This window comes from Polypterus senegalus, chromosome 15 (genome assembly GCF_016835505.1).
Source record: "Polypterus senegalus isolate Bchr_013 chromosome 15, ASM1683550v1, whole genome shotgun sequence".
Taxonomy (NCBI): Eukaryota; Metazoa; Chordata; class Cladistia; order Polypteriformes; family Polypteridae; genus Polypterus; species Polypterus senegalus.
The window spans coordinates 130,708,340-130,735,716 of NC_053168.1; the positions used below are offsets into that span (position 1 = coordinate 130,708,340).

Genomic DNA, 27,377 nt, shown 5'->3' on the forward strand with positions numbered 1-27,377 from the left:
CATAATAGTCTATTTCAATTCTCCCCATAACATTTTTCACACTATAAACTTAAAATGTAGTTCATTTCAGCAGTGTTGGGCAGTAGATGCTCTCTGGCCGCAATGACAAACCCTGGCTGGTGAAGCATTCCATTTTGGATTACTGTGCAGGGCATGCCTCACAAAACTGAGTTCTTTATGAAAATATTTTTTGGAAAGAATGCTTTTTTTTGTATCTGCGTATTTTAGACTCTCTCTTTGCTAATTACAGAGGCTGTGGACCTGAAAAGGATCATGTTTATCTGCAGTTACATCACCTCCCACCACAACAGCTTGCGACACGACTACCAGGCATCTCTGAGACAGCCATGATATTTGCTGGTGTTGATGTGACAAAGGAACCCATCCCTGTGCTCCCAACAGTTCATTACAATATGGGTGGCGTTCCAACGAATTTTAAAGGACAGGTGGGTTTCTGTTTGCTAAATCATGTACTGAAGAAATTTCACCCAGTTTATTTATGCTTCTTTGATATTACAAATCTGTTTGCAAATCTAGGCAATCACTCATGTAAATGGTCAAGACAAAGTTGTCCCTGGTCTTTATTCTTGCGGTGAAGCAGCCTGTGCTTCTGTTCATGGAGCCAATCGCCTTGGTGCAAACTCGCTTCTTGATCTGGTTGTGTTTGGTCGTGCCTGTGCACTCACAATTGCTGAAACCTGCAAACCTGGTAAGAAGCTTTAACAGACCTTTTTAGCTAATGTAATTAAACAATGGTTGGAGAAATTGAAAGAGTGACTGTAATATTTTGTAGCTGATTTTGTCATACTATATGTTGTTCAGTGTTTTCTTCAGAAATCTGATATAGCAGTAGGGGCATGGTTCTTATTATTTTTCGCCTTGGGTCTCTGGCCTCTTCCTATTCTACTAGGATTGCTGTTTCTTCTTAATTGTGTGTGTGTGTGTGTGTGTATGTGTGTGGACATGCATGTGTGTACCACCTTTCATTGCCTACCTATTCTATTTAAAGTAGGCTTCTGTGTTGTGCTCATTGCTACTTGACATAACGGACAAAATACGTGGCTCAGACAGCATAATTAATAGAATATGTGGTATTAAAATTTTGAAAGTGTTCCATTTTATTTGGACATTTAAATGTGTTTTATATGTTTACACCCATTCTGTTTCTTGTTGATATATTTCCTTTGCATTTAAATAAAAAATGCCACCTGGTTAGGGAAAGTTGCTGTCTATTTCTCACATAGCAAATTACTTTCAGGTCTGTTTTTACTGAGTAGCTGTCAGCTGTTAATAAACTGGCAAAGCCATTTTAAATACTAAACTTGAGCAACTACACCAGTGAACTAGTAAGGATACAGTGCTTCTTTTCCTTTTCTCTGCCTTAAAAATCTTTTTGCTGTTACTTCTTTTTTCAATTTGTTTCCTGCATTCTTGACATTGTACTAAAACACCAGTAGTTTTTTTTTTTTTTAGTTTTTTTTTTTTAGAAATAATTATACAACAGTATTGTTCCTGTAGGTTTCTGCTTGTATAATTATGAATGAATTTCTTTATCTACCAGTTCAGAACTAAAAATCCATAGATGTCAAAAATATTGCACTAATGGATCATGATTGGTATCCATTTGTTTTCTTATTAAGGGTCTGTTTTGCATAAATTGGCAATTTCTAAGACATCTAATAAATAAGCAAGAAAGTTTCTGTCCTGATATTCATCACAACACAATCGCCAAGTGTGAGGAAGAGTAAATATTCAAAAGCTACAGTTTTGGTGATTAACAAAAAAAATTGAAATGTGGGACAAAAACTTAAGGAAAACCCTAAAACAGTAAATTCTAATTTAATTTGGAGAAAAAAAATTAAATGTCGAGGTAGTGAGAAATGTGGCAACACTGTCACGTCATTCACGCATGATCGAGGCTACTATTCTAATTGGAATCAAAAAGGGAAAGGTTGTTTTCATCCACGTATACCTATAATTTCCAATGAACTCCCTTTTGAAGTCAAATGACTTGCGTTTCCAGTACGTCCTGCATTTGCAATGTCCATAAATAAATCACAAAGATAATCACTTAAAGTTACTGGAGTTTACCTCAAAGGACTGTGCTGTTCAAACAAGCCAGCTTTACGGCACCTGTTCTAAAGTAGGATCAGGAAACAATTTATATGTTCTTGCTGTTAATAGTGAATACAAAAAGCCTGCATCATATACCACTCTTAATCTGTTATTCATCAATGAGGGCAGTTTTATTATTTGAAAATTGTTCAAAAGTCAATTAATTGCCAGATAATAGATGGAAACTGTTTCATTTCTTTTTGCCTCAAGCAACAGCCGGGCATCCTTTGCTAGTATTTAAATAGATGGCTGCCGTTACCATTGCATCCAAACTTGTAACTAATACATTAGAATACCAGGCCTATGTATCTATAATTATTATGACAGAAGTTAAAAGGTGATATTTTTTCATTTGTTTCTGAATAATTAGTTGTATTTCTTAACCTTGTGTGACTCTATAAACTAAATACCCATTTCTTTGTAATTCTAAACTTTTTTTTTTTTCCTGCAGGTGAGCCCGTTCCCTCTATTAAATCTAATGCTGGGGAGGAATCAGTGGCAAACTTGGATAAAATGAGGTTTGCCAATGGCAGCACAAGAACATCAGAAATTAGACTTCAGATGCAGAAGGTGAGCTAGTGAAGAATGTTGGCTTACTGATTTGGTTGTTTCGTCATCATTTTCCTGACTTGCATTCTCATTGCAGAATCATTTCAGACCAACATACATAACAAAAAATTTAAGGGTAATCATTAAACTATGCCACAGCAGCACATTGCAGAAATTTAGCGGTTTATTGCTTTGCCTGATTTTTCACAATACATGATAATGATTTTTTGGTGTTGATCATTTAAGTTATTACACTGGCCCGTTCAGCATTTACTCAGATTTCGTTAATGTCTGAATTATTTCTGACACTGGTCATATTGTATTTGTTGTGTCTAATTTAGGTTTTTTAATGGGAGACATTTTATAGCGTTGACAGACTTCTGAAGAGAGAACAGTGTATACACTGGTCAACTTTTTTGGTAACTAGTAATAAAGTGTGTATTATGCCTATAGCAACACATTTTCACTAACTCCACTGCTGCAGTTGTTACACTGAATTGTTAAATTCAAAATTTTTCTCATCAATAGCCTAAGCCAGCGGTTCTCAAACTTTCGTATTTCGTGCCCCCCTTTTCTACCTGGAATAATTCTGCACCTCCTGTATAATATAAGATAGATGAGAATAACCCATGATATGCCTAACAAAGGTATGATACTCGTGCGGTGTAGCGGTATCCTATCATTTTTACTTCCATAAGATTTAAATGTGTTTGGCTAACTTCAATGAAATATTTGCAATTTTTTTTTAAAGTGCTTTAATAACTGTTAAAATGCCTTGTATGGTTTTTGGTAGTAATTCTAATCCCAAAAACCAAAGAATACAGGTATTTATTCTTATTTAATTTTTTTTATCTAAAGAAACGATTAAATATGTTTTAATTTTTAAAAATCTCGTAAACGAGGACACCGATGAAGTCAATCTGCGCGAGACGAACGTGTTTTCGTCCGACAAATATTATACCGCTGTTAGTTGTATCATGAAAATAACCCAATACGCAGTAAATTATTTAACTCAATTTGGCAATATTGGCTACGCTGCCAATGTGGTGCAGTCACACTGCATTATCACCTGATCTAATGTTACCTGAATGTTCGCAAAAGATACCGATACGTCTACTATAAAAGTAGCAGCAGCAGCGCCGCTCGTCAGTTAGTCATTAGATTTATGCCTTAGAAATGTTTTATTTTAATTTTAGTTATAATGTATTCGTTGTGATTATATGCTTGCAAATTTAAATTTTAAATAAAAATGTAAAAAATTAATTTTGATGTCTTGTTCATTTATTCGATGCCCCACCCCAATCCCCAACCAGGGTGGCGTGCCCCACAGTTTGAGAACCGCTGGCCTCAGCTGTTATCCATTTAATGTGTTTTTGAAATATCTAGATGATGTTTATGTTAGTTCAGCAAATTATTTACTTGCATCTTGACAAAGTTAATGTTTACCTTTTAGTTTGTATCCTGCAGCTGTGTGTCTTGCTCTCTTTACTTTTAAGTATTATTAGTATACTGTATCACTTATCTGCTGTGTTTATATTTAAAACAAAAAGTGCACACATTGTGAGTGCATACTGGATCTGCTCCAATGTTTAGTGCGGTGATTATTTTTGAAATGTTCCATAACCTCCGTGTTCTCCATTTTTTCCTGCAACGCAGACCATGCAGAGCAATGCTGCTGTTTTCCGAACAGGGCCAGTACTGAAAGAAGGGTGTGAGAAGATCAGTGCAATATACAATTCAATGGATGATATAAAGACTTTTGACAGAGGTAAGCTACTGTTTAATCATACCTACCATTACATTTGCACATTCTTTTTTTTCCAAAAATATTGATTTAATTTAAATTTGTAGTGGCATTAAAGCACATACAGTAATTTAGAAATGACATGATTGTATTTATCAGGAATGATAGTCCCGTTACTTTTTATGAAATTGGTAGGTGTGATTGTTTTAAATAATACTTTATCAAATTTATAATTTAAATAAAATTTGACACTTTGTGTCCCTCTTTTCATAAATTAAACTACTGCAGCAGCATTTTAGAGTTCCTCAGATTAGTGAATATTACTTTTTGGTTATCTCATTACGACATCTTGTTGTCATAATTTATTATGGTTATTTGTACAGTATTTAGCCTGCTGTACTTGGACGGACTTGTCTTCCCTTCTATTTTCTAATATGCCTTTTATATTTTTAAATCAACACATTAAATAGAAATCCATCTGTAAAATATGTTTGCACATTTACAAAATAATAAAGACTGAGACGGTGACAAATATGTTATACTGAACATTAGTGTGTAGGTTTTGTTCATGCATTGTACTAAGATTTCTGGGCTCCAATAAGTCAAGGGATATCAAATAATAATGCGCATGTCCTTATTTTGCTGGAAAGCTTGATAATAGGGATATACCGCCTTATAGCTTCTGCAGTCTGGTTTGATTCTTTACTGAGGTGCTGCCTTTATAGAGTTAAACATATCATTACATTCTTATTTGAGTTTGCTGTCCAATTCAGACGCCTTGCTTGGTTGAATTGGTCTGTTTTAGGATACGTTTGAATGTGTGTCCACCTTCCACAGTGTTGCAGTTAAAATAGTGTAAGCAATGTAGGAGGCCTTTGGCTGATTTTGTGCCCCTGTCTCCTCCCTCAAAATAAACTAATCAGTATAGGCTAATTGACTCTAGTGTAGTTCAGTTCTTTTGATGAAGACTGTTTGCAGCATATCATGTGTAATGACTTTGTTTTGTTATAACTTTACTTCAGGCATTGTGTGGAACACTGACCTTGTAGAAACACTTGAACTGCAGAATTTGATGCTGTGTGCATTGCAAACAATCTATGGTGCTGAAGCCCGAAAGGAGAGTCGTGGAGCACACGCAAGGGAAGACTTTAAAGTGGGTTTGAATTCTACTGGCTAACACTAGATTTTTTTTTTATTTTTTATTTGCAGCATAACAAATTTTTTCAATATTTATTCCATCCAGTATATTTAAAAGATTACATCTGTTTTTCTCATGTATCAAAACATTGCCAAAATCTGATATTGTCGTCTTGCTCAGAGGTGGACATTTTCAGTTTAACAGATACGTAACGCACACTTTTTTTTTTTTTTCTTCTTCTTCATCCTCATTCAACAGCTTCTAAGTATGTTTAAATAACCAAATGCTTATCACTATAGATAGGACTCCGACTGTAGAACACTATTGTACATAACATATACACAAAGCACATACGTTACCATAGCTTTGTCAAACCTGACAATCCAGTTTAGGGTCATGGCGGACAGAGCAGATTCTAACAATATTGAGTACAAAACAGAAACTAGTGTTGGCCAGGGCACTTTTCCATCACAGGGAAATAGGCATTTTTTTTCTGCATTGAACCTCATCAGTGATATTAGCACATTTATTTACTAGTGCTGCAATTTGTTGACTGAAAAACGTAACTGCTTCCCAAAGCAACTTGCACAGATATGGAAAAAGAATAATGGAGCCAATCACTAGAAATTTCTTTATCCAGAGCCATTTTTCTGTCAAATGTTTTATTATTATTGATTTATATTTTTAACATTGATGATAACAGAAGCAATTTTGCTAGCAACTCAGAGAGAGAGAGAGAGAGAGTGTAAAAGAAGACTTCGATAAAAAGTTAAATATATATGAACAACAGCGCTAGAGTTCACTGTTAGCTGCCTATTTTTACTAGAAGAAAATTATGATTTTAAGAAAAAAAATGTTAAGTGTATTAGATTGGATTGTACAAAAACTGCTGGGTGTTAATAGTGAATTAATCTGAGTGGTTTTACTTGATTGTTTCGCTAGAGATTCAATGAGCTGAAAACGACTCTAAGACATATATTTTAAATTTGTCAGAGTATTAGTTTAGGCAGTTATTGGGCACATTAATGGGTTGTTTGTTTGGTTTATTCCTTACAGTCCAAAAACAGGCAGGTTAGGTGGACTGGCAACACTAAATTAAAACTAGTGGGTGTGTGGTATGCTTGTATGTGTGAGTGTGTTCCCCTGTGATGGACTGGCCCACTGTCCAGGGGTTTGTTCCTGCCTAGTGCCCTATGCCTACTGAGACAGGCTCTAGCCCCCCTGTGACCCTGCTCCGGATTAAGTGGGCTTAGGAAATGGTATGGTAAATTGCCCGTATAACTGATAAGTGAAAAGGTATCTCTGTATTATATGTTGACACACTAAATCACTGCTAGATACCTTGTTTAATTTGAATCCAAGCATCTTGTATCCTTCTATTCATTTTCAAAGCTCCTCAATCCACTTCAGGCTTGCAAAGGGTGTGAGCCTATCCCAGCAGCACAGGGGGCATACAGTCCTAGAAAACATGCCAGTACACTTATTAACCTGATATACATAGTGTTGGCATGTTGGGAGGAAAGAAAGACACTAACCAGAGAAAACACCACACAGACATAAGATGAAATTGCAACCTTGACATAAATATTGACTTGGCCAAGATTCAGATACACTTTGTGGGAGCTGTGGGGCAGCAATGCTTTCCACTGTGCTTTAATGCCACCAAAATTGCAGCTTTGATCAAATAAAATATTTCATCCTGTATTTCATACTATAGTTTTTTTTTTTTTTACATTTTAAGTAGCATAAATTTAGTTTGCAAAGGAATACATCTGTTATAAATATTAGACCTAATAAGACATTCCCTATCGTTTCAATCAGGTCCCAGTTCACTAATGAGTTAGGTGTTATTATGATTTGAGTTTTGCAAAATATGTACTAATGCATAGTTTAAAAATGGGAATTGAACCCTTTTAATAACTACTGATGTAATGTACACAACATCCTAAAATTGTTTTTTAGGTAAGAATAGATGAATATGATTATTCAAAACCCCTCCAAGGACAGCAAAAACTACCATTTAAGGAACATTGGAGAAAGCATACGCTCTCTTATGTGGATTCCAAAGGCAAGGTAAGAAACCTCAGTAATGGTTGATGTAACAAGACAAGCATTTGTGAATTATTAAAATAACATAATTGTGTGGTGTGTTGCCTTTTTTTTTTTTTTTTCTTTACGAATCCTGGTTGTGTGGAATAAAGTTCAGTTTTCATATCCTGTGTGAACAGTGCAAAAAGATTTATCTTGCATACTTTGTACAGACTAGTAATAGCTGCATAATACAGAAGACGATAATATTGTTTGCCTTTCTGCAGCAGCACGTGTTATGCATTTCATAAACCAGACTAGCAGACAAAAGGACCGCAGCCTAAAATGTCTTATCTGGGCAACACTGGGTGCTGTTGCTAGTTTTTAATAAAATAAAGAAGTGCTTGATGAGAATTCTCATGTGAGAACCAATCTGACTTTGAATCAGGAAGCTAGCTTTTGGTTCTGATTTGGTGTTCAACACTATAGTAGCATTATTTAGCTGAAAAATGTATTGACACCTGAAGTAACTTTTAGTTGTGTATTTTGTTGTGTTTTTTTTTTTTTTCTGGCATAAGCTGGACTGCTTAAAAGCCACAAATACAAGTTTCATTTAAAACCTCCGAATATTTAATTTCCATGTTAACAAAGGTGTCCCTATCTCAGTCCTAGGTAGAAATAGGTGGTTCTTATGTTTTTGTATCGATCAAATCCTACTATTAAGATGTGAAAATGTTTGTGCACCCTTTTTATAGTATCTATTACTGTGAATAGTTAATTGAGCAGAAAATTACCTGATCGCCAAAAGGCATAAAGTTAAAAGATGACACATTTGTTTTCAGCTTTTTATTCAAGATTAGTGTATTGTTTTTGTTTTGTACAATTGTACAGTAAAAAAGGAAATGGAGCACCATACAAGCATTTGGGCACCCCAAGATATTTGAGGTCTCAGATTAACTTTTTCCTAAGGTCTCAGATCTTAATTGGCTCATTAGGGCTATGGCTTGGACACAGTCATCGTTAGGAAAGCCTAGGCGATGTAAATAGCAAAGCTCTATAAATTCCCTGACCATTCAAACCTTGACTGAACAATCAGCAGACAGGGGCTCCTCTAAATAACAGCCTAGCCATTAAAAAAAAATTAAAATAATGGATTATCACAAAGCAGGAGAAGGCTACAAGAAGATAGCATAGCATTTTCAGGTACCATATATACAGTGATCCCTCGCTATATCGCGCTTCGACTTTTTGCTTCACTCCATCGCGGATTTTATATGTAAGCATATCTAAATATATATCATGAATTTTTCACTGGTTCACAGATTTCTACGGACAATGGCTCTTTTAATTCATGGTACGTGCTTCCTCAGTTGGTTTGCCCAGTTGAATTCATACAAGGGACGCTATTGGCGGATGGCTGAGAAGCTACCCAATCAGAACACATATTACGCATTAAATAAAACTCCTCAATGATATACGATATGCTTCCCACGCGGTGCTTCGCATACTTAAAAGCCTGAACAGCACCTATTGATTTTTGATTGTTTGCTTTTCTCTGTCTCTCTCGCTCTCTCTCTGACATTCTCTGCTCCTGACGGAGGGGCTGTTCGCACACTGGCCTAGCGGATACGGACGCTCCTCTAAAAAATGCTGAAAGACTACCTTCACATTGCTCCCTTCCTTGCAGTTGCTTTGTCTGGCGGTGCTTCGCATACTTAAAAGCCCGAACAGCCCTATTGATTTTTTGATTGTTTGCTTTTCTCTCTCTCTGTCTCTGACATTCTCTGCTCCAGACGTGCACTCCTTTGAACAGGAAGATATGTTTGCATTCTTTTAATTGTGAGACGGAACTGTCATCTCTGTCTTGTCATGGAGCACAGTTTAAACTTTTGAAAAAGAGACAAATGTTTGTTTGCAGTGTTTTAAAGTCCCTGTCTCTACAACCTCCCTTGTTTCTGTGCAAATCTGTGACCCAAGCGTGACAATATAAAAATAACAATATAAACGTATGGTTTTTACTTGGCGGATTTTCACCTTCATGTCTAGAGGGCTCTAATAATGTTAAAAAACATATTTAGAAGGTCGTAAACAGGTTTTCTATGTTCTAACTGTGAAAATATTCGATTTATAAATAAAGAATCCTACTTCGCGGAAATTCGTTTATCGCAGTTGAGTCTGGAACTGATTACCTGCGATAAACGAGGGCCGACTGTACTTGCATTTATGTTCTCCCAAGGATAAGTCGGGGCTTGATTTTACCGTATAATTTACGGTATTTTATAATGTTGGTCGTGCAAGTTGAATGCGGAAAACTCGAGCTATTGGTCCGAGAGATTATGATATGCTAACGCCCACCTGAGAGGAACCACGGAGCACACTGCCTTTTTTTTTTTTTTTTCTTTTCTATGTATTGTGCCTACGTGACCACACGGTAATACCCAAACTATTCTGAAGTGACGTTTGCACTGTTTTTTGTGTTTTTTGGTATCTCACACCCTCATACATCTTTATTGTAAGAGCATCCCTTATATACGATGGAGCATCCGATCAGAAGAAAATATGAAGCTGGTTTTAAATTAAACATCGTTGAAGTAGCAAAAGAAATTGGTAACTGCGCTGCTGCAACAAAATTCGATGTGCCTGAGAAACTGGTGTGAGATTGGAGGGGGCAAGAAGATGTAAAAGAAAAACAAAATTAAATATCATATTTTTGAACGGGCGTATAAGTCGGGGTCTGATTTTATGATTGATTTTACGGGTTTCAAGACCCGATTTATACTCGAATATATATACGGAAATGGCGGTTAACAGGAATGGTGGAGGTCAACTTGTGGGCTGGAAAACTATCTGAAAAAACTGCTGATTGGATTGCTAGAATGGCAAATTTAAAAAAAAAAAAAACCCTGTTTGACTGGAAAAGACCTTCTGGAAGGTCTGGAGTGGTGGTGCACTGTTTTACAGTGCGGCGACACCTAAACAAATATGACATTCATGGTTCGGTCAGCAAAAGAAAACCATTCCTGCATCCTTGCCACAAAATTCAGTGCTTGCAGTTTGCAAATAAATATCTAAACAAGCTTGATGCATTTTAAAAACATGTCACGTGGATTGATGAACTCACAATGGATTTTTTTGGCCACAATGTGCAAAGGTATGCTTGGAGAGAAAAGGGTGCCAAGTTCCAGGAACAGAACATGTCTCCCAACTAATAAGCATGGGGGTTCGATCAAGTTTTGGGCTTGTGATACAGCAAGTGGCGCAGGGAACATGTCATTGGCAGAGTGGAAGAATAAATACCAGAAAATTCTGGAAGCAAACATCACTCCAGCTGTTAAAAAGAGGATGGGTCCTACAGCAAGATAATGATGCAAAAAACAACTCAAAATCTACAGTGGAATACCTTAAGAGGCGCAGGATGACGGTTTTGCCTTGGCCCTCACAGTCCTCCAACCTAAACATCATTGAAAATCTGTGGACATGTCTCAAAAGAGCCGTGCAGGCAAGATGGCTCAGGAATCTTGCAGAATTAGAAGCCTTTTGCAAGGATGAATGGGCGAAACATTACAAGCTATGATACTTACCAAAGGGGCTTTCACTAAGTACTGACCATGTCAGGCGCCCCAACGTATTCTGCAGGTCCTTTTCACTTTTGGATGTTTTGTACCTGTGAATGATGGACATAAAAATATAATCTTGCTTAAAAAATTAAAGAAATGTGTCATCTTTAACTTTACGCCTTTTGGTGATCAGTTCATCTTTGCTGCTAATTTAACTATTCACAGTGACAGACATTTTAAGCAAGGGGCCCCAAATATTTACATGCCACTGTATTTATTTAGCCACATGCTTCAATTCTGCGAGGACCTAAGTTTAAAAATGTGACAGATGCAGATTGGTATGCTGGTGTTTATTCAGCAGGTGTATATTGTGTTGAATACCAGTATGTTAAAAATGATCCAGGATATGTACTTGCAAATTTGGCACAAATGTTTGCTTGTCATTTAAGATTGCATGTGTGTATGTATGTATGTGTGTATATATATGTATATATGTATGTGTATATGTGTGTGTATATATATATATATATATATATATATATATATATATGTGACGATTCCAGTTTGGCACGAAGACGATTCTTCATGTCGTCAGTTCGCACACTTCTCGATGGTCCGGGAATTTCGGGTGATTTTCTATGTAATAAACTTTAATAAGTTATAGCGTAATGAAAATTGCATAATTAGATTTGGACCACCCTATATACTGTATGTGTATATATACACATATATATTTACTTTTTCTGAGTTCACACTCTTCTGCAAGAAACTTCATACAATCTTTTAATGGGAACTAAAAATAGGTAGGTAGATAGATACTTTATTAATCCCAAGGGGAAATTCACATACTCCAGCAGCTTACTGATAAAAAACAATATTAAAGAGTGATAACAATGAAGGTATAACAGACAGACAGTAACTTTGTATAATGTTAACGTTTACCCCCCTTGGGTGGAACTGAAGAGTCACATAGTGTGGGGTCTCCTCAGTCTGTCAGTGGAGCAGGACGGTGACAGCAGTCTGTCTCTGAAGCTGCTCCTCTGTCTGGAGATGATCCTGTTCAGTGGATGCAGTGGATTCTCCATGATTGACAGGAGCCTGCTCACCGCCCGTCGCTCTTCCACGGATGTCAGGCTGTCCAGCTCCGTGCCTACAATAGAGCCTGCCTTCCTCACCAGTTTGTCCAGGTGTGAGACGTCCCTCTTCTTTATGCTGCCCCCCCAGCACACCACCGCGTAGAAGGGGGCGCTCACCACAACTGTCTGGTAGAACATCTGCAGCATCTTATTGTATATCTAATTTTGTTTTTTTTTTTTGCAGGTGACATTAGACTACAGACCTGTGATTGATACCACTCTACAAGAAGAACAATGCGCCTCCATTCCACCTGCCATTCGTTCCTATTAATACTGACATTGGATATCATGCAGTGTTTAGCACATTTGCTGTAGTCTACAAATCAGAAAGAGGCGCATTTTGTTTTCTGTGACTTTATTTACAGTGCTTCAGTATTTTATGGTAATCGGCTACTGGAGCGCATATTTGAAACATGAAGCTTTTCTCCCTGATGACCAATCTGTGGCTTCCGATTACTTGTTTTATTTTTTTGGGCTCCTTCTTCTGGTATTGTACTGTTTGGTTCATCTCATGCCTGCTGTAGTTACCAGAATGAAAAAGTCTTAAAAAAATCGTCAAATGCACAGCTAAATTAATTGAACAGTCTTGAAACACACTCCTTTTGTAAAAGTAGAAATACAAATACTATTGATGATGCTTTATTTAAAGTAAATTGTGCACTAGCTGTGTACTCTGGTCATTGCTAACAGAACATGAACTGCTAATTTTATCAATTGGGATGTCACTTGTTTCTTATCCAGTATAACTTAATTCATGTGGTGTACAAAATAAACGTCTTCTTGGACTCGTGACTTGTAATTTGTCAACTTTTGTGTGCCAAAAGAAAAATAAGCAGATGGGGGGAAAAATGGATTCTTTTGAGTTTTTTTTTTTTCTTTCCTATTTATGCATGCAAATTAGCCACGCAGTGTTGTACTGCCAGTGCACAAGGATGAGTGTTATACCTCCTGTGGCAGTACAGTACCTGTAATATTCTTATTAAAGTCTGCTATTGTACCAATCAAACAAGTTTTTTTTCTCTCGATTATATAAAAAAAATCCTGCGTCAAGACATGTCTTTTTGGAAGATTTTTTTCAAGTCCTGCAAGACGACACTTTGGCCTATCTTGGTCCCATCAGACCAGAGAATCTTATTTCTCACCATCTCAGAGTCCTTCAGGTGTCCTTCAGTGGCAAACTCCAAGGTAGAACGTTTTGGCCTTAATTCTAAGCGGTATGTGTGGAGACAACCAGGCACTGCTCATCACTTGTCCAATACAGTCCCCACAGTGGTGAAGCATGGCAGTGGCAGCATCTTGCTGTGGGGGTGTTTTTCAGCTGCAGGGACAGGACGACTGGTTGCAATCGAGGGAAAGATGAATGCGGCCAAGTACAGGGATATCCTGGACAAAAACCTTCCCCAGAGTGCTAAGGACCTCAGACTGGGCCGAAGGTTTACCTTCCAACAAGACAATGACTCTAAGCACACAGCTAAAATAACGAAGAAGTGGCTTCACAACAACTCTGTGACTGTTCTTGAATGGCCCAGCCAGAGCCCTGACTTAAACCCGACTGAGCATCTCTGGAGAGACCTAAAATGGCTGTCCACCAACGTTTACCATCCAACCTGACAGAACTGGAGAGGATCTGCTAGGAGGAATGGCAGAGGATCCCCAAATCCACCAGGCGGTTAATAGAATCTGAAAAAGACAGGACGTCTAGATTGGAAAAACCACGATCCGCTGCCGAAACTAGCTGGTTAAACGTGCAGCGAAGCGCGCCAGGGGCCTCATGTATAAACGGTGCGTACGCACAGAAATGTTGCGTAAGAACTTTTCCACGTTCAAATCGCGATGTATAAAACCTACACTTGCCGTAAAGCCACGCACTTTTCCACGGTACCTCATGCCTTGTCGTACGCAAGTTCTCTGCTCGGTTTTGCAAACTGGTGGCACCCAGCGTCAAAGCAGTGCTACTGTTCTTGTGTGATTACTCATTATTTTCATGACGCGGCTTTATAAATACACAGAAACTAACCGCATATTGTTTATTAGTGTAATGCATCTGATTGTAATTAACTTGTAACATTATAATGGTCCAGGGAACAGCCATAGTATTCCAAATACCATAACTGCTTTAGTGTTGTTACTCTCACTTCTTCTTCTTCTTCTTCTTCTTTCAGCTCCTCCCGTTAGGAGTTGCCACAGCGGATCATCTTTTTCCATATTACTCTCACTGCACGACTCGGAGTATTTATATCACTGTATCTGAGTGTGAATCACAGCAGCAGCTGATCGGAAAGAGAATTATCGCTATACAGCTTCAAGCACACGCTGCCTCAGCCACTGCAAAACGTTTCAAAGCCTTTCCTGTACGGACCTCGCGGTTCAAAACAGTTTAATCCCAAGAACTTTAAATGCACTCAATCAATTGCTCCTTGTAGAACGGTTTGTACTTATAAGTACAATCACCCCACTGTAAACTTGCACTACAGTTATAATATCTCACAACCTGCGCCACTTTATAAAGCGCGTATTTACATATGATGACGATATCATTTTTAAGGTGAAATGCAGCAAAATATGTTTGTTAAATTATACAGATAAAACTTTAACTTCATTTAAATAATCTATATTCTTCACTGGGAGTGTCGTAAGGATAGAATAATTAAACATGTACTACGAAGATATTTCAATGTTCTTTAAACGTTTTGAAGAATCGGCGCTAAGCTTACAGATGGCTTAACGTCTATTACAGAGCTGATTGTATGGCGATCGGTTACTTGGGGAAAGAAAAGCAAGGACTCTTGGGCGGCCACTCCAATATATATTGAATATAAAACAGAAAGAGAAAATAACAACACAGCTAAAACGCAGAGACAAATTTCGACAAAAGATAAATGCTTGTCATGAGCACAAGGCTCATGAAACACATGTTTAATAACGTGCTTTAGCTCCTATCATCATGAAAATGACATCACGTATACATCTCAGTATTTTAGTTATTCAGAGAGCTGTAATATCACAAATGTAATGGACTCTGTGTCCAGTTGGAGGAAGAGAGCCAGTTTAAGAAGCAAGTAGTGATTCACACACATAGATCACATACGAGTAGAAGATCAAATACAAAACAAAGCATTTAACGTGCTACTTTAATTACGATGTAATTTTGAGAAACTGGTTAATTAAACGATTTTAAGATGAAGTTTATAATGTTCTACTAAATGACAAAATAAACTACGTGATTAAAGTGGAAAATTCGAGATTGAAGTTGACATTTCGTACTTTTTCCCCACCGTGTGGCTTTTTTCTCTGTACCCTAATAAGCTTTCATATGACACTCAGACAGTGGGCTTACAACTCGGCTTTCACGGCGACTTTGATATGTGACTTCTTTTTTATTTCCGGCACTGTGCGATTTTGTGAATGTGAGCTTTCAAGTTTCTCCAACACGCTATGTCACCTGATCAACGTCCTTTTGTTGATTATACCACAGTTTATTTGAACAAATAGTATGTTTTTCCTTTGCCTCCACTTGGTATTCGCTCAAATTCTTATATTTTCCCCGTGCTTTTCCCATTGTCTTTTCACAGAAGGCTGCGCTTAAGGGCGATTTATATTGATTTGCATATTCAAATAGGCGTAATTCTGGGAGGATTTGGGCGTTACAAAATGCGCGTGCACGAGCGTTAGTTTTCACGCTGATCGGGATTTATGTAACGGAAGAACGTGGAAGTTGGAGTACGCACAGATTCCTGCATCTGGATTTTTCTGTACGTAAGCACATTTCGGCTTTTGTGCTTACGCCATGTTATAGTGCGAGTTCTACGCACGGCATTATACATGAGGCCCCAGGTCATTCTCTGGCAAGTGTAGGTGGCAGTCAGCTTGTCCAGGTTGTCCACTCCACCTTTGTTTTTATTATAGTCCAAGATAATTATGGGCTTTTTGTCACTTGCTGATGACACAGCTGCGTCTTTGTGAAAAGTGGACATAAGTATCACACTCCGGTGTTTTTTTGGACAATATGAAACAACCGTGGTGGTGTCTATAAAAGCTAATTTTGAAGAAAGTGGAGCCCTGTCCTTCACCTGCAAAATTTCGGCAGGCAGCTTAGGTTTATTTTTTTTTTTTACTGTGCCCACCATGGTAACTTTCTACCTGAGAAGTTCTTGTCCAAGGTCATAGCTGGTAAAGAAATTGTCACGTGATATTGTGACCCCGCAGTCCAGTAGTCATATCGAGGACTACACGTTTTCCTTGATTTTTCTCAGGAATGCCACTTGCATGTTTGCCTGTGTAAATCTGCAGATTCCATGCATAGCTGGTTTTTACATCACAGGCTGCCCAGATTTTTATGCCGTGTTTCCCTGGCTTACTAGGCATGTACTGCCGGAAAGGGCATTTTCCACGGAAAGGGACAAAACGTTCATCTACCGTTACCTCTGGCCCTGGGTTGAACATCAGTGGAAGGAGCTGCACCCACCTTTCCCAGACATCCCTGATGGGAGCAAGCTTGTCAGATTTTTCTCTAGTTTGATTTATTTGTTCAGGTAAGGAGACATACAGGCAAAGAGAGAAGCCCCTCAAAGTGTGCTTATGATTATTGTTTTTATAACTTTAAATTATAACTGGGTCAAAACTGACCCTACCAACACAAAGGTAATAATTTTCACCAAAGCATTTTATAATTTAGTTAAAAAAATATATATATATATATTATTTTGATTAAATACAGATTCCTGACAAAGTCAAAACGCCTTGATGCAGTAAACAAAATCAGGTAGTAGTTTTATGCATTTAAAAAGTAAAACGGGTCGGTGCTGACCCTAACACACGAGAAAATTACCCCCGATTAATTTTAAATCCTAATTTTATAACCCTAATTTAACATGGAAGACCTTGAGTATCTTTAAAAATTTGAGTGCTCCAGGATCTTTATTTTTTTTACCATTATTTATGTACCATTTTTTTAGTGGCTACATTAATTTATTTTCTAACACTTTATATCCCGTTTTTATGTCCTTTTATAAGGTTTAATATTTATGTAAATTTTGGTCCTTATTTATTGTAATTTAATTCAATTTTTAGGTAATTTTATATTTGACCAGTAGGGTGCGCTATTTCTTTAAAACCCTCTATTTGAGTCATGATTTTAATTATAAAATGGATTAAATTTTATAAGGACATTTAAATTATTTATTTAAGAACATTTAGGACGGTTAGAACGGGGTTTGATAGTGACTTAATTAACTTGGAAGTGGAGGGTGCATGTCTCTTTAAATAAGATTTTTATTTTTTGGAAATATGTGTGCCAGTCATGGCCGTATCCCCTACCCTATACCTAACCAATTAAATACAACGGGGAGTCGTGCAACTCAAAAGGCGGCTACACGCGACCCGCACTTTGCTTGTAAAGAATTAAACTTTTTATGGTGGTCCTCACGATCAGGTCACCCTCATCTTTTTAGTAATATTCTACTTGAAAACTAGTTCTTGTCCTTTTCTTTTAAACACGCTGTATATTACGCTTTCCCCTTAACGTCACCCGGCTTCGTCCTTCCATAAATCAGGCCAGCCTCAGGCGACTCGCAGGGGGGGGCTGCTCTCTCGGCTCAGCGCCGGCCACCTGGCAGGAGTAGACACGCACAACCCCACATACCTTGAGCGTTTTTTCCTTCTGAATCCAGTTTTAAATAAGAAAGAGGAGAATACCACGCGACCCTGCCAATGGTAAGTATCTCGGCGTTCTTTAATCGTTCCTAACATTTCAATCGTGTTTTGTGCGCTTGTTTTCAGATGTTTTGTTTTATTTTTTTATCCGTCGAAGCAAAGTTGTTCTTTAACACTTGCTCAGAGGAGAGATGTCAGCCGGATTAAAACGAGTGCAAAATGACAGCAAATAAGTTTTGGGGATCAAACGAATGTTAAACATTTGCTTTTGTTTTATTATTATTTTTTTACATTTTGCGCGGTGAGCTTTTCATATAGCGACTGCGACTCCTTCCATGTGTGTGCGCGGGCGCGCGCGACCTTGACTTTTTAAATACGGTATATGTGGGCGCGCTGCCTCCTGGAACCCGCGTCCTCCACTCCCAGCCACGCTATGTGTGCAGTGCGCATGTTCTCTCGGTGTCATCGCGCGTTTTTCCTCCCCGATCACAAGAATGCGCGTTTGTGTCCGTTTAACTGGCAACGTTCAATTGACTTGAGCCGCGTGCGTGAGCGATTGCCTACAATCTGCGATGGGCACCTTCAAAGGGGGTTACGCCATTCATGCTTGATGCTGCCAAAGCTCGTATAAGGGCTTATTGTAATATGAGGAGGTTGGGAGCATGCACTGAATAATATAAGAAAAGAAAATAAAACAAATGACAGTTGCTATTAAACGGCACGTGATACAAAACTTTGTTTTATATCAACAAGCCAAAATCCGTAAAATATTTCCAAAAGTTTTTAGGAACCAAAATCATCCAGTGATCAAGTAACCCAGATTTATTGACCTGCTGCCAGAATGGCCACACATCTCCAGCATGAGCAGAAGACTCGCAACTCGCATTTCTAGTATGTGACATGAAGATTACAAGTTAAAAAATTGCAATGGCACAATAGAGTCTGACACTTCAGAAAGGTTTGATGGAAGAGGTGATCACGAATAAGAAATGGGCGTGTGCCGTCTTGTTGAAGCCGACAGTACAAATTTCTACCTGTCAGACTTACTTACATGATGTCAACTTTGCAAAAGCAATTAACGGGTAAGCCGCCCTTCTCTTAACCCTTCAAACGCCGCCTCTCTCGTTTTTTTTTTTTGTGCGTTTCTGCTACTTTCATTTAACTGGCTATAACATCATCATACTTCACTTCATAGTCATGTTCTACCCCTTAAAATAAAGGTGTGCCGTTTCTCTTTCAGAATGTTTAGTTCTGTTGTAAATGTATGGGGCAGCACGGTGGCGCAGTGGTAGCCTCGCAGTAAGGAGACCTGGGGTTCACTTCCCGGGTCCTCCGTGTGTGGAGTTTGCATGTTCTCCCAGTGTCTGCGTGGGTTTCCTCCCACAGTCCAAAGACATGCAGGTTAGGTGGATTGGTGATCCTAAACTGTCCCGAGTGTGTGTGTGTGTGAGTGTTTGCCCTGTGATGGACTGGCGTCCTGTCCAGGGTATGTTCCTGCTTTGCGCCATGTGCTAGCTGGGATAGGCTTCAAGCGACCCTCAAGACCCTGTTCAGGACTAAATGGTTTACAATAACATTTACTGCTAGCTGGGATTTGATGGTATATCCCCCTTTAGTGGGCATTTTTGAAAGTGAACTGTATGGAGGAAGGAAGAAGTGTAGGAGTATCACCCCAGTAATAACCCAGTTTAATTGTAACTAAAAATAAAGACAAAACTGCTGCATAACTCTCAACTGAAACTATGCCAACACAAATATCTATTGTCCCTAGTGTGTGTGTGTGTGTGTGTGTGTGTGTGTGCCCTGTGGTGGGCTGATCCAGGCTGGTGGTGGCGGTGTAATGATGTCGGGTATGTTTTCTAGGCACACATCTGCCCATTAATGCCAATCAATCATCTGTTGAATGCCACAGCCTATCTGAGTATTGTTGTTGACTATCTGTGTCCCCTCGTGGCCGCAATTTACCCATCTTCTAATGGCTACTTCCAGCATGATAATGCACCATGTCATAAAGCAAAGGGCATCTCCAGCTGGTTTCACGAACAGTTCAGTGATCTTCAGTAGCCCACCCACCTCAGGTTCGACGAGATGTGTGTTCTGCCGCAGTTGTTCAGAGTGGTTATCTCAGTTATTGTAGCCTTTCTGTCAGCTCGAGATTGTCTGGACATCTCTTCTGATCTTTTCTTCAACAAGGCATTTCTGTCTGCAGGACTGCCGTTCAGTGGATGTTTTTGTTTTTCAGTCCATTCTGTGTAAACTTGAGGGACAGTTGTGTGTGAAAATCCCAGGAAATCCACAGTTATAGAAACACTCAGACCAACCTGTCTGGCATCAACAATCATGCCACAGTTTAAATCCCGCTTTTTTTTTTTCCTCATTCTGGAGTTTGATGTGACCGTTAACTGAAGCTCCTGACCTGTACCTGCATGATTTTATGCACTGCACTGCTGCAACGTGATTGGCTGATTAGATGGTTACCTGGATAAGCAGGTGTACAGACAGGTGTTCCTCATCATCTTCAGTGAGTGCACATGTCCACAGTTTCCAAACTGCATTTAGTGCTCCACGTATCTGCACCTCTGAGTAAGAACACTGATTTCTGATAACCTATATTAGAAATGACAAAAAGGCACAGAGAAGTGTTTATGAAAGGACAAAACTCTGTAACTGTTTACTGTTAAATGTATAATCTCTTGCAGAAATCAACTTCACTTTACTGAATCCAACAAAATACCCAGGATGAACTCTGTGCTCACGATAATTGTGCTGCTGTGCTTGCCAGTGCAGATCTCAGCACAAAAAGTGACCAGTGCAGGACAACTTGGTAAGACGCCATTTCCAGTGCTAAGCCAACTAGCACTTTTTAAAATGTAAATCCGAACATACTAACATGTTTGGAATAATAACTAATCATTTTTGGAAGAAATTTAACAGTTGTGCTAAGACATAGTAACTACATAATCAACATTTGCAGAGCACCATAAACAGAGCCATGCATTGCATTTGTCATTTCAACAAATGGTGCATTACAAACATTGACGTTGCTTTTATGAATCCCATACCAAATGACATATAACAAAGACATATATGACTTGCATTTGTCATTCCAACAGATGGCACATCACAAATGCATTTTATTACTACAAATGTTTGTGAGGCACCATCTGTTGGAATGACAAATGCAGTGTATTTTATTCATGCATTACAAAATATATTCCAGTAGATGGTGCACTGCAAATGTAATTACTTAGATTTCAAGCCATCTTAGGCAGGTCGGAGAGCCATTTTGTAGTAATAAAATGCATTTCTGCAAATGTCTGTGAGGCACCATCTGTTGAAATGACAAATGCAATTTTGTGATGCATCATCTGTTAGAATGCTTTTGTTAATTTATCTAAAGTTTTAATCTTGCCTACTACACTATCTATCTATCTATCTATCTATCTATCTATCTATCTATCTATCTATCTATCTATCTATCTATCATATAATGCCTTTCATATCTATCTATCTATCTATCTATCTATCTATCTATCTATCTATCTATCTATCATATAATGCCTTTCATATCTATCTATCTATCTATCTATCTATCTATCTATCTATCTATCTATCTATCTATCTATCTTTCTATTTATCTATCTATCTATCTATCTATTATATAGTGCCTTTCATATCTATCTATCTATCTATCTATCTATCTATCTATCTATCTATCTATCTATCTATCTATCTATCTATCTATCTATCTATCATCACATCTATCTATCTATCTATCTATCTATCTATCTATCTATCATATAATGCCTTTCACATCTATCTATCTATCTATCTATCTATCTATCTATCTATCTATCTATCATATAATGCCTTTCATATCTATCTATCTATCTATCTATCTATCTATCTATCTATCTATCTATCTATCTATCTATCTATCATATAATGCCTTTCACATCTATCTATCTATCTATCTTTCTATCTATCTATCTATCTATCTATCTATCTATCTATCTATCTATCTATCTATCATATAATGCCTTTCACATCTATCTATCTATCTATCTTTCTATCTATCTATCTATCTATCTATCTATCTATCTATCTATCTATTAGAGTTTATGAAAATAAATTCCTGTTTTTGCGTTTGTCTTTAGGAGAAACTGACTGCTCCGTCACACTCTACTTTGTAGTGGATACGTCAGAGAGTGTTGCCCTTTATGAATTTCCTTCAGGATTTCTTGTGGAGGAACTTAAAACTTTCCTAAAGCTACTGATCCAGCGACTGCAAAGCACAGTCGTCCAGGCCAGAAGACTCAAATGGTCGTATGGTGGAGCCCATTTTTCCGACAGAGTTGAACTTTTCAGTTCGGTCACCAGAGATGCGTCGCAGTTCCTTCAGAGTGTAAACTCCATCAGTTATATTGGCCGGGGGACTTTCCTTGACTGCGCTTTGAGGAACATGACAGAGCAGGTGAAGATGGCAGCCTCTGATCGCCCTCCGCTGCAGTTTGCCGTAGTTGTAACCGACGGCCACATTACTGGAAGTCCATGTGGTGGAGTGCAGCAGGCGGCGGAAAATGCGAAAGCCGCTGGAATAAAAGTGTTTTCCGTAGCCACAGGGTTTGAAAACATGGAGGAGGAACTGCTGCAGGTGGCGAGCACTCCTGTTGAACTCTATCGCAAGAATTACACCGCACACCCGAGTGGAAACAGACAGTTTACCATCAACAGGATCATTGACATTATAGTAAGTGTTTTATTTTTGCTTTTTTCTTATCTTGTTAAGTTCAGATTTTTAGGTCCAATACCCCAAAAACTGGAACATTAGGTCGATTAGCAGCTTAAATTGTCTTGGTGTCACTGAGAGTCAGCGTGCGCCTGAGTGGACCCTGACACGTTATCCAGAGATGGTTCCTGCCCTACAAGTGATGCTGCTAGGAAAGTTCCCAGCTCCCCAGGATTCTAAACTGAATTAAACAGGATTTTAATGGATGGACAAATGACTGAACTCACAGAGTGAAAGTTGTGCATTAAATGTAACATGAAGAGAGCACACCTAAGGCAGCTCAGTGGCGCAGTGCCTAGCACTGCCGTCTTATGGCTCCAGCATCCTGGGTGTAAATCCTGGGCCTTCGTCCTGCATGTCCAATGGTGGACAGTTTAGGCTGTGAGTTGGAGACTTCTAGCTTGACCGTGTGTGTGTGTGTGTGTGTGTCATTTGGCTGAGCCTTGTTCCTGGACTGGCGTTCAGCCTAGCGTGCCATGATTCAGCCACAGCCCTGAACTGCATTAAGCAGATCTAATCATGTTAAGTGTCGCTCTGCACAACACATATTGTAAGAGAGTTAGGCAGAGAATTTGTGGTACAGGAGGTCTTCTGGTGTCACCTGTCCCAGCTGAGGAGGTCTGCATTGCATTTGTCATTCCAGTAGATGGCACATCACAAAACATTAACACCACTGTTACGAATCCCAAACCAAATGGCATATAAGAAATACATATGCCTTGCATTTGTATTTCCAACAGATGGTGCATTACAAACGTTAACACTGCTTTTATGAATCCCATATCAAATGACATACAACAAATATATATGCCTTGTATTTGTTTTTCTAACAGATGGTGCATTACAAACATTAACACAGCTTTTACGAATCCCAAACCAAATGAAATATAACAGAAACATTTGCATTCCATTTATCATTACAACAGATGGCAACATTACCAGCATTTGTAGTAAAAATAATGCATTGCATTTGTCATTCTAACAGATGGTTAATCATCTATATATATAATTCACTAAGGCAAGACAACCATGATAAGCGCGCCGGAAGGGGTGTGGATTCACTAAGCCGCCGACAAGTGAGACACCAATGACGCACGCAGGAAGGAGCCACGCCCACCAACTCCAAGACCATTGGATACGACGACAACTCACAGAGCCACGCCCACCAACTCGGACGCGACGACACAGAAAAACCGGCGTCATTTATATTCGTCTGTCGTAGAGCCCACATGCAACTCCGAGCCACGTTGACTGCTCATAGAGGCATGTTTCTCGCGGAGGTGAATCGCCATATGCGGCGTGTAAAACTGTTTGCGAGGGGTAACCCATGGGATCCTTAAAACATTCCTTTACAACTGAGGTTAAAACACAATGAAGTGAGCAGTCTTTAAAAAACGAGTTTTCGGTTACGTGTGTTGGTTCATTCCGTGCATTGGTTAAAACCCAATGAAGGAAGCAGTCTTTAAAAACCAACAAGCCCTGCGCCTCTGTTTCATTACCGTCTCACCTGCTTCACCAATGCAGGCCCCGCAGCAGTCGAGACGCTCTCTCAGCAGCTGAACTTCTCTGTGCCTGACCGGTTCACACAGAGGAACCACACGACCAAGCGGTGTGTGTGCTTCGAGAACGAGGGTGGACGCGACAGGACTATCTAAGAAGAGGCATGTTTGTCACGGATGTAAATCGCTGTATGCAGCGTGTAAAACAATTTGTCGCGAATGTGAATTGCTGTTTGCAGCATGTAAAACGCTGCATTGTATGTTGCCCTCTCCAGAGTTGGATCTTTTCATTCACCTACAGTTGTATACACAATGAAGTGAGCAGTCTTTAAAAAACGAGTTTTCGGTTGCGACGCACGACCTCGTGCACCATAGCAGACTGTTTTACACACTACGTACAGCAATTCGCATCCGCGACAAACATGCGTCTTCTTAGATGCTCCTGCACTTTGTTCACACCGCCCTCCCACCTCGCTGCTACCGTAGTCGGGTGTCTTGGTGGATTATATATAGAAAGGCAGACAAAACCGCACAGAGCAATGAAATGTCTACGCGAGTCACAGCTGCATCTGGACTGTGTAAAGATGACAACGACTCGAGTGACGAGCTGGAGGTGGGCACATGAGCAGGCAGTGCATACTGAACGAGAAATCAGCAGACTAGCTTGACGGAGGGAGCGGAGTGGATGTCCTTCTCCTCTCCTCCCGTTCCACCCTTTGTGTGTTTGTGTGTTGGTTCGTTCTGTGCATTGTTACAATTTTTCTTTTCTTGCTGATTTACTACATTACCGATTTTTCAAATGTTAATTTTCTCCATGTGCTTAAAAATTATTAAAAAACTGGCCTGATTATGCGGGTTGGCTAGTAAAAATTAATACTGGTATTATGAATCCCATACCAAATTACATATAACAGAGACATATGCTTTGCATTTATAATTACAACAGATGGCACATCACAAATGCATTTTATTGCCACACATGTTTGTGGGGCATCATCTGTTGGAATGACAAATGCAGTCCATTTTCTCACTTCACGCATTACAAAATGCATTCCAGCAGATGGTGCACTGCAAGCGTTTAATGCCGAGGTCTATGTGGATTATTTAGATTTCAAGCCATCTCAGGCAGGATGCACAGCTATTTTGTGGTAGTAAATTGCATTACTACATATGAGTGTGAGGCGCCGCCTGTTGGAATGACAAATGCAATTTTGTGATGTGTCATCTGTTGAAGTGATTGAGACGTGGCAACTGGACAGACAGACAGATGCTTGTCCTTTTATTAAGGTGATTTGATATAGCATTTATTTCTAAATAGTTCTTGTTAATGTCAGATGCCGATGTAATTAACTCCTTTTTTTTTTGCTTCTCATTGAGCGCACATTCAGAAAGAATGTTTGCTTTGTTTTCTTTTAAAATAATGATGTTTTGTGTTTTAAAAATGTCAGTCCAGTCTTTGTCTATGTGGGTTTTCTCCTAAATTGGTTTGGTGGTGGTTGAGATGGACTGGCACCCGCTTGAGTGCCAGTTCAGGCCTTGAACCCGATGCTGCTGGTGTAACCACCACTTTGCCATCACCCTGATGGAGTGTAGCGTCTTGTCTTGTCCTCTTCCCACGTCTGCTATGTCATAGTCTTGTGTGCATTATTATTTAATAATATATTAGGTTTTTCTTTTTTTCTTCTGAAGAATCATACTGTTAATCTCTAGGTGGGAAAAAACATCTTTTTGAGAAATATTGTATCGCTATCACATATGAAAAATAAGGGTAGTCCAGGAGAAGCATATGTTTTTATTAATAAATTGTATCAAACCCTTATTTTATTTGCATTTCAGATCAAAGACGTGGAGCATGAGGTAAGAAGGTTTATTTGGACTCTTTGGACTCATAACTGCTGCATGTTAATAGAAACAAGCTGAGGTAAATCTGTTCAGCGTGTCCGCACACTTGTCATGGTTGATGAGTCGTCACCTCTGGCTTCCTTTGCTCAGTGTAGCCTCTCCGATCATGCCAGCTTGTGCAGTGCCAACCCTCACCCGGTGATTAACATGCATCTCAGAGGCGATGGCGTGCTGACTGTCTGGGATTACGGGTGCTGATGAAGCGTATGGGCCTGCGGGTCGAGAACGGTGGTGGAATGGGTCTCAGTTGTCCGTTCTGCATAAATGTAAAAGAAGGGGCAGCTCAAGTTCAGTCCTGGTGGGCTGCAGGTTTTTGTTGAGGATAATAGAACTTGTTATTCAATGTAATGGTAAATATGGCAAGCCGAATTAACATTTAGAGATATCTCAAAATGGATTTTAAGATATCTGGAAATGCATTTTTGATATCTCAAATTGACTTACAGATATCTAAAAATGCATCTATTTTAAGATATCTAAAAAGCATTTTATGATATCTTAAATAGATTTCAAGATATCTTGAAATGATATGCCGTACATTTTGAAATATCTGAAATGCATTTTAAGATATCTTTAATGCAATTCGAGATATCTTGAAATACGTTCCTGTGCATTTTGAGATATCGCAAATACATTTTGAGATATCTCAAAATCACTTCCTGTAACATTTCCTATTCTTTCAATGGGACTTCCTGTCTATTTTGAGATATCTCAAAATGAATTTGAGATATCTTGAAATGAGAAGGAAGTTATTTTGAGATATCTCGAAATATAATTTAGATATCTTAAAAAGCATTCAAGATATCTTGAAATTCATTTTTTCAGATATCTGAAATACATTTTTAGATATCTAAAATTAATTTCATGATATCTTAAAATGGGTCTCTGCTCCATTTCAGATATCTAACAATGTATTTCAAGATATCTCAAATTGTATTTCAAGATATCTAAAATGCATTTTAAGATATCTTTAAAAGGACACTCAATTATTTCAAGATATCTCAATAGCATTTTCAAATATCTACAATACAATTTAAGATATCTCAAATACATTTCCAGGTATCTTAAAACAGCTTCCTGTCCATTTTCAGATATCCCAAATACAATTCAAGATATCTTAAAATGACTTCCTGCACATTTCAAGATATCTCAAATACATTTTAAGATATCTTATAATAAACAAGTAGTCCCATTGAAATAATAGGCAATTTTACAGGAAATGATTTTGAGATATCTTGAAATGCATTTAAGATATCTTAAAATGCATG

The 27,377-nt window shown here is 38.6% G+C and overlaps 2 protein-coding genes across 2 annotated transcripts in view; both read left to right on the plus strand.

The window, feature by feature from the left end:
* Positions 1–13,059, plus strand: part of sdha (succinate dehydrogenase complex, subunit A, flavoprotein (Fp)) — a 27,062-nt gene extending 14,003 nt beyond the window's left edge. The window contains exons 9-15 of the mRNA XM_039737457.1: positions 251–446; positions 538–709; positions 2,567–2,685; positions 4,321–4,432; positions 5,431–5,561; positions 7,509–7,619; positions 12,452–13,059. Coding sequence (XP_039593391.1) covers positions 251–446; positions 538–709; positions 2,567–2,685; positions 4,321–4,432; positions 5,431–5,561; positions 7,509–7,619; positions 12,452–12,538 — 928 coding nt within the window. The 3' untranslated portion in view covers positions 12,539–13,059. The remainder of the gene's footprint in view (positions 1–250; positions 447–537; positions 710–2,566; positions 2,686–4,320; positions 4,433–5,430; positions 5,562–7,508; positions 7,620–12,451) is intronic.
* A 4,743-nt stretch (positions 13,060–17,802) lies between these two features.
* LOC120515992 (collagen alpha-2(VI) chain-like) overlaps positions 17,803–27,377 on the plus strand; it is a 50,366-nt gene continuing 40,791 nt past the window's right edge. Inside the window, exons 1-4 of the mRNA XM_039737405.1 lie at positions 17,803–17,979; positions 20,619–20,743; positions 22,077–22,669; positions 26,044–26,064. Coding sequence (XP_039593339.1) covers positions 20,659–20,743; positions 22,077–22,669; positions 26,044–26,064 — 699 coding nt within the window. The 5' untranslated portion in view covers positions 17,803–17,979; positions 20,619–20,658. The remainder of the gene's footprint in view (positions 17,980–20,618; positions 20,744–22,076; positions 22,670–26,043; positions 26,065–27,377) is intronic.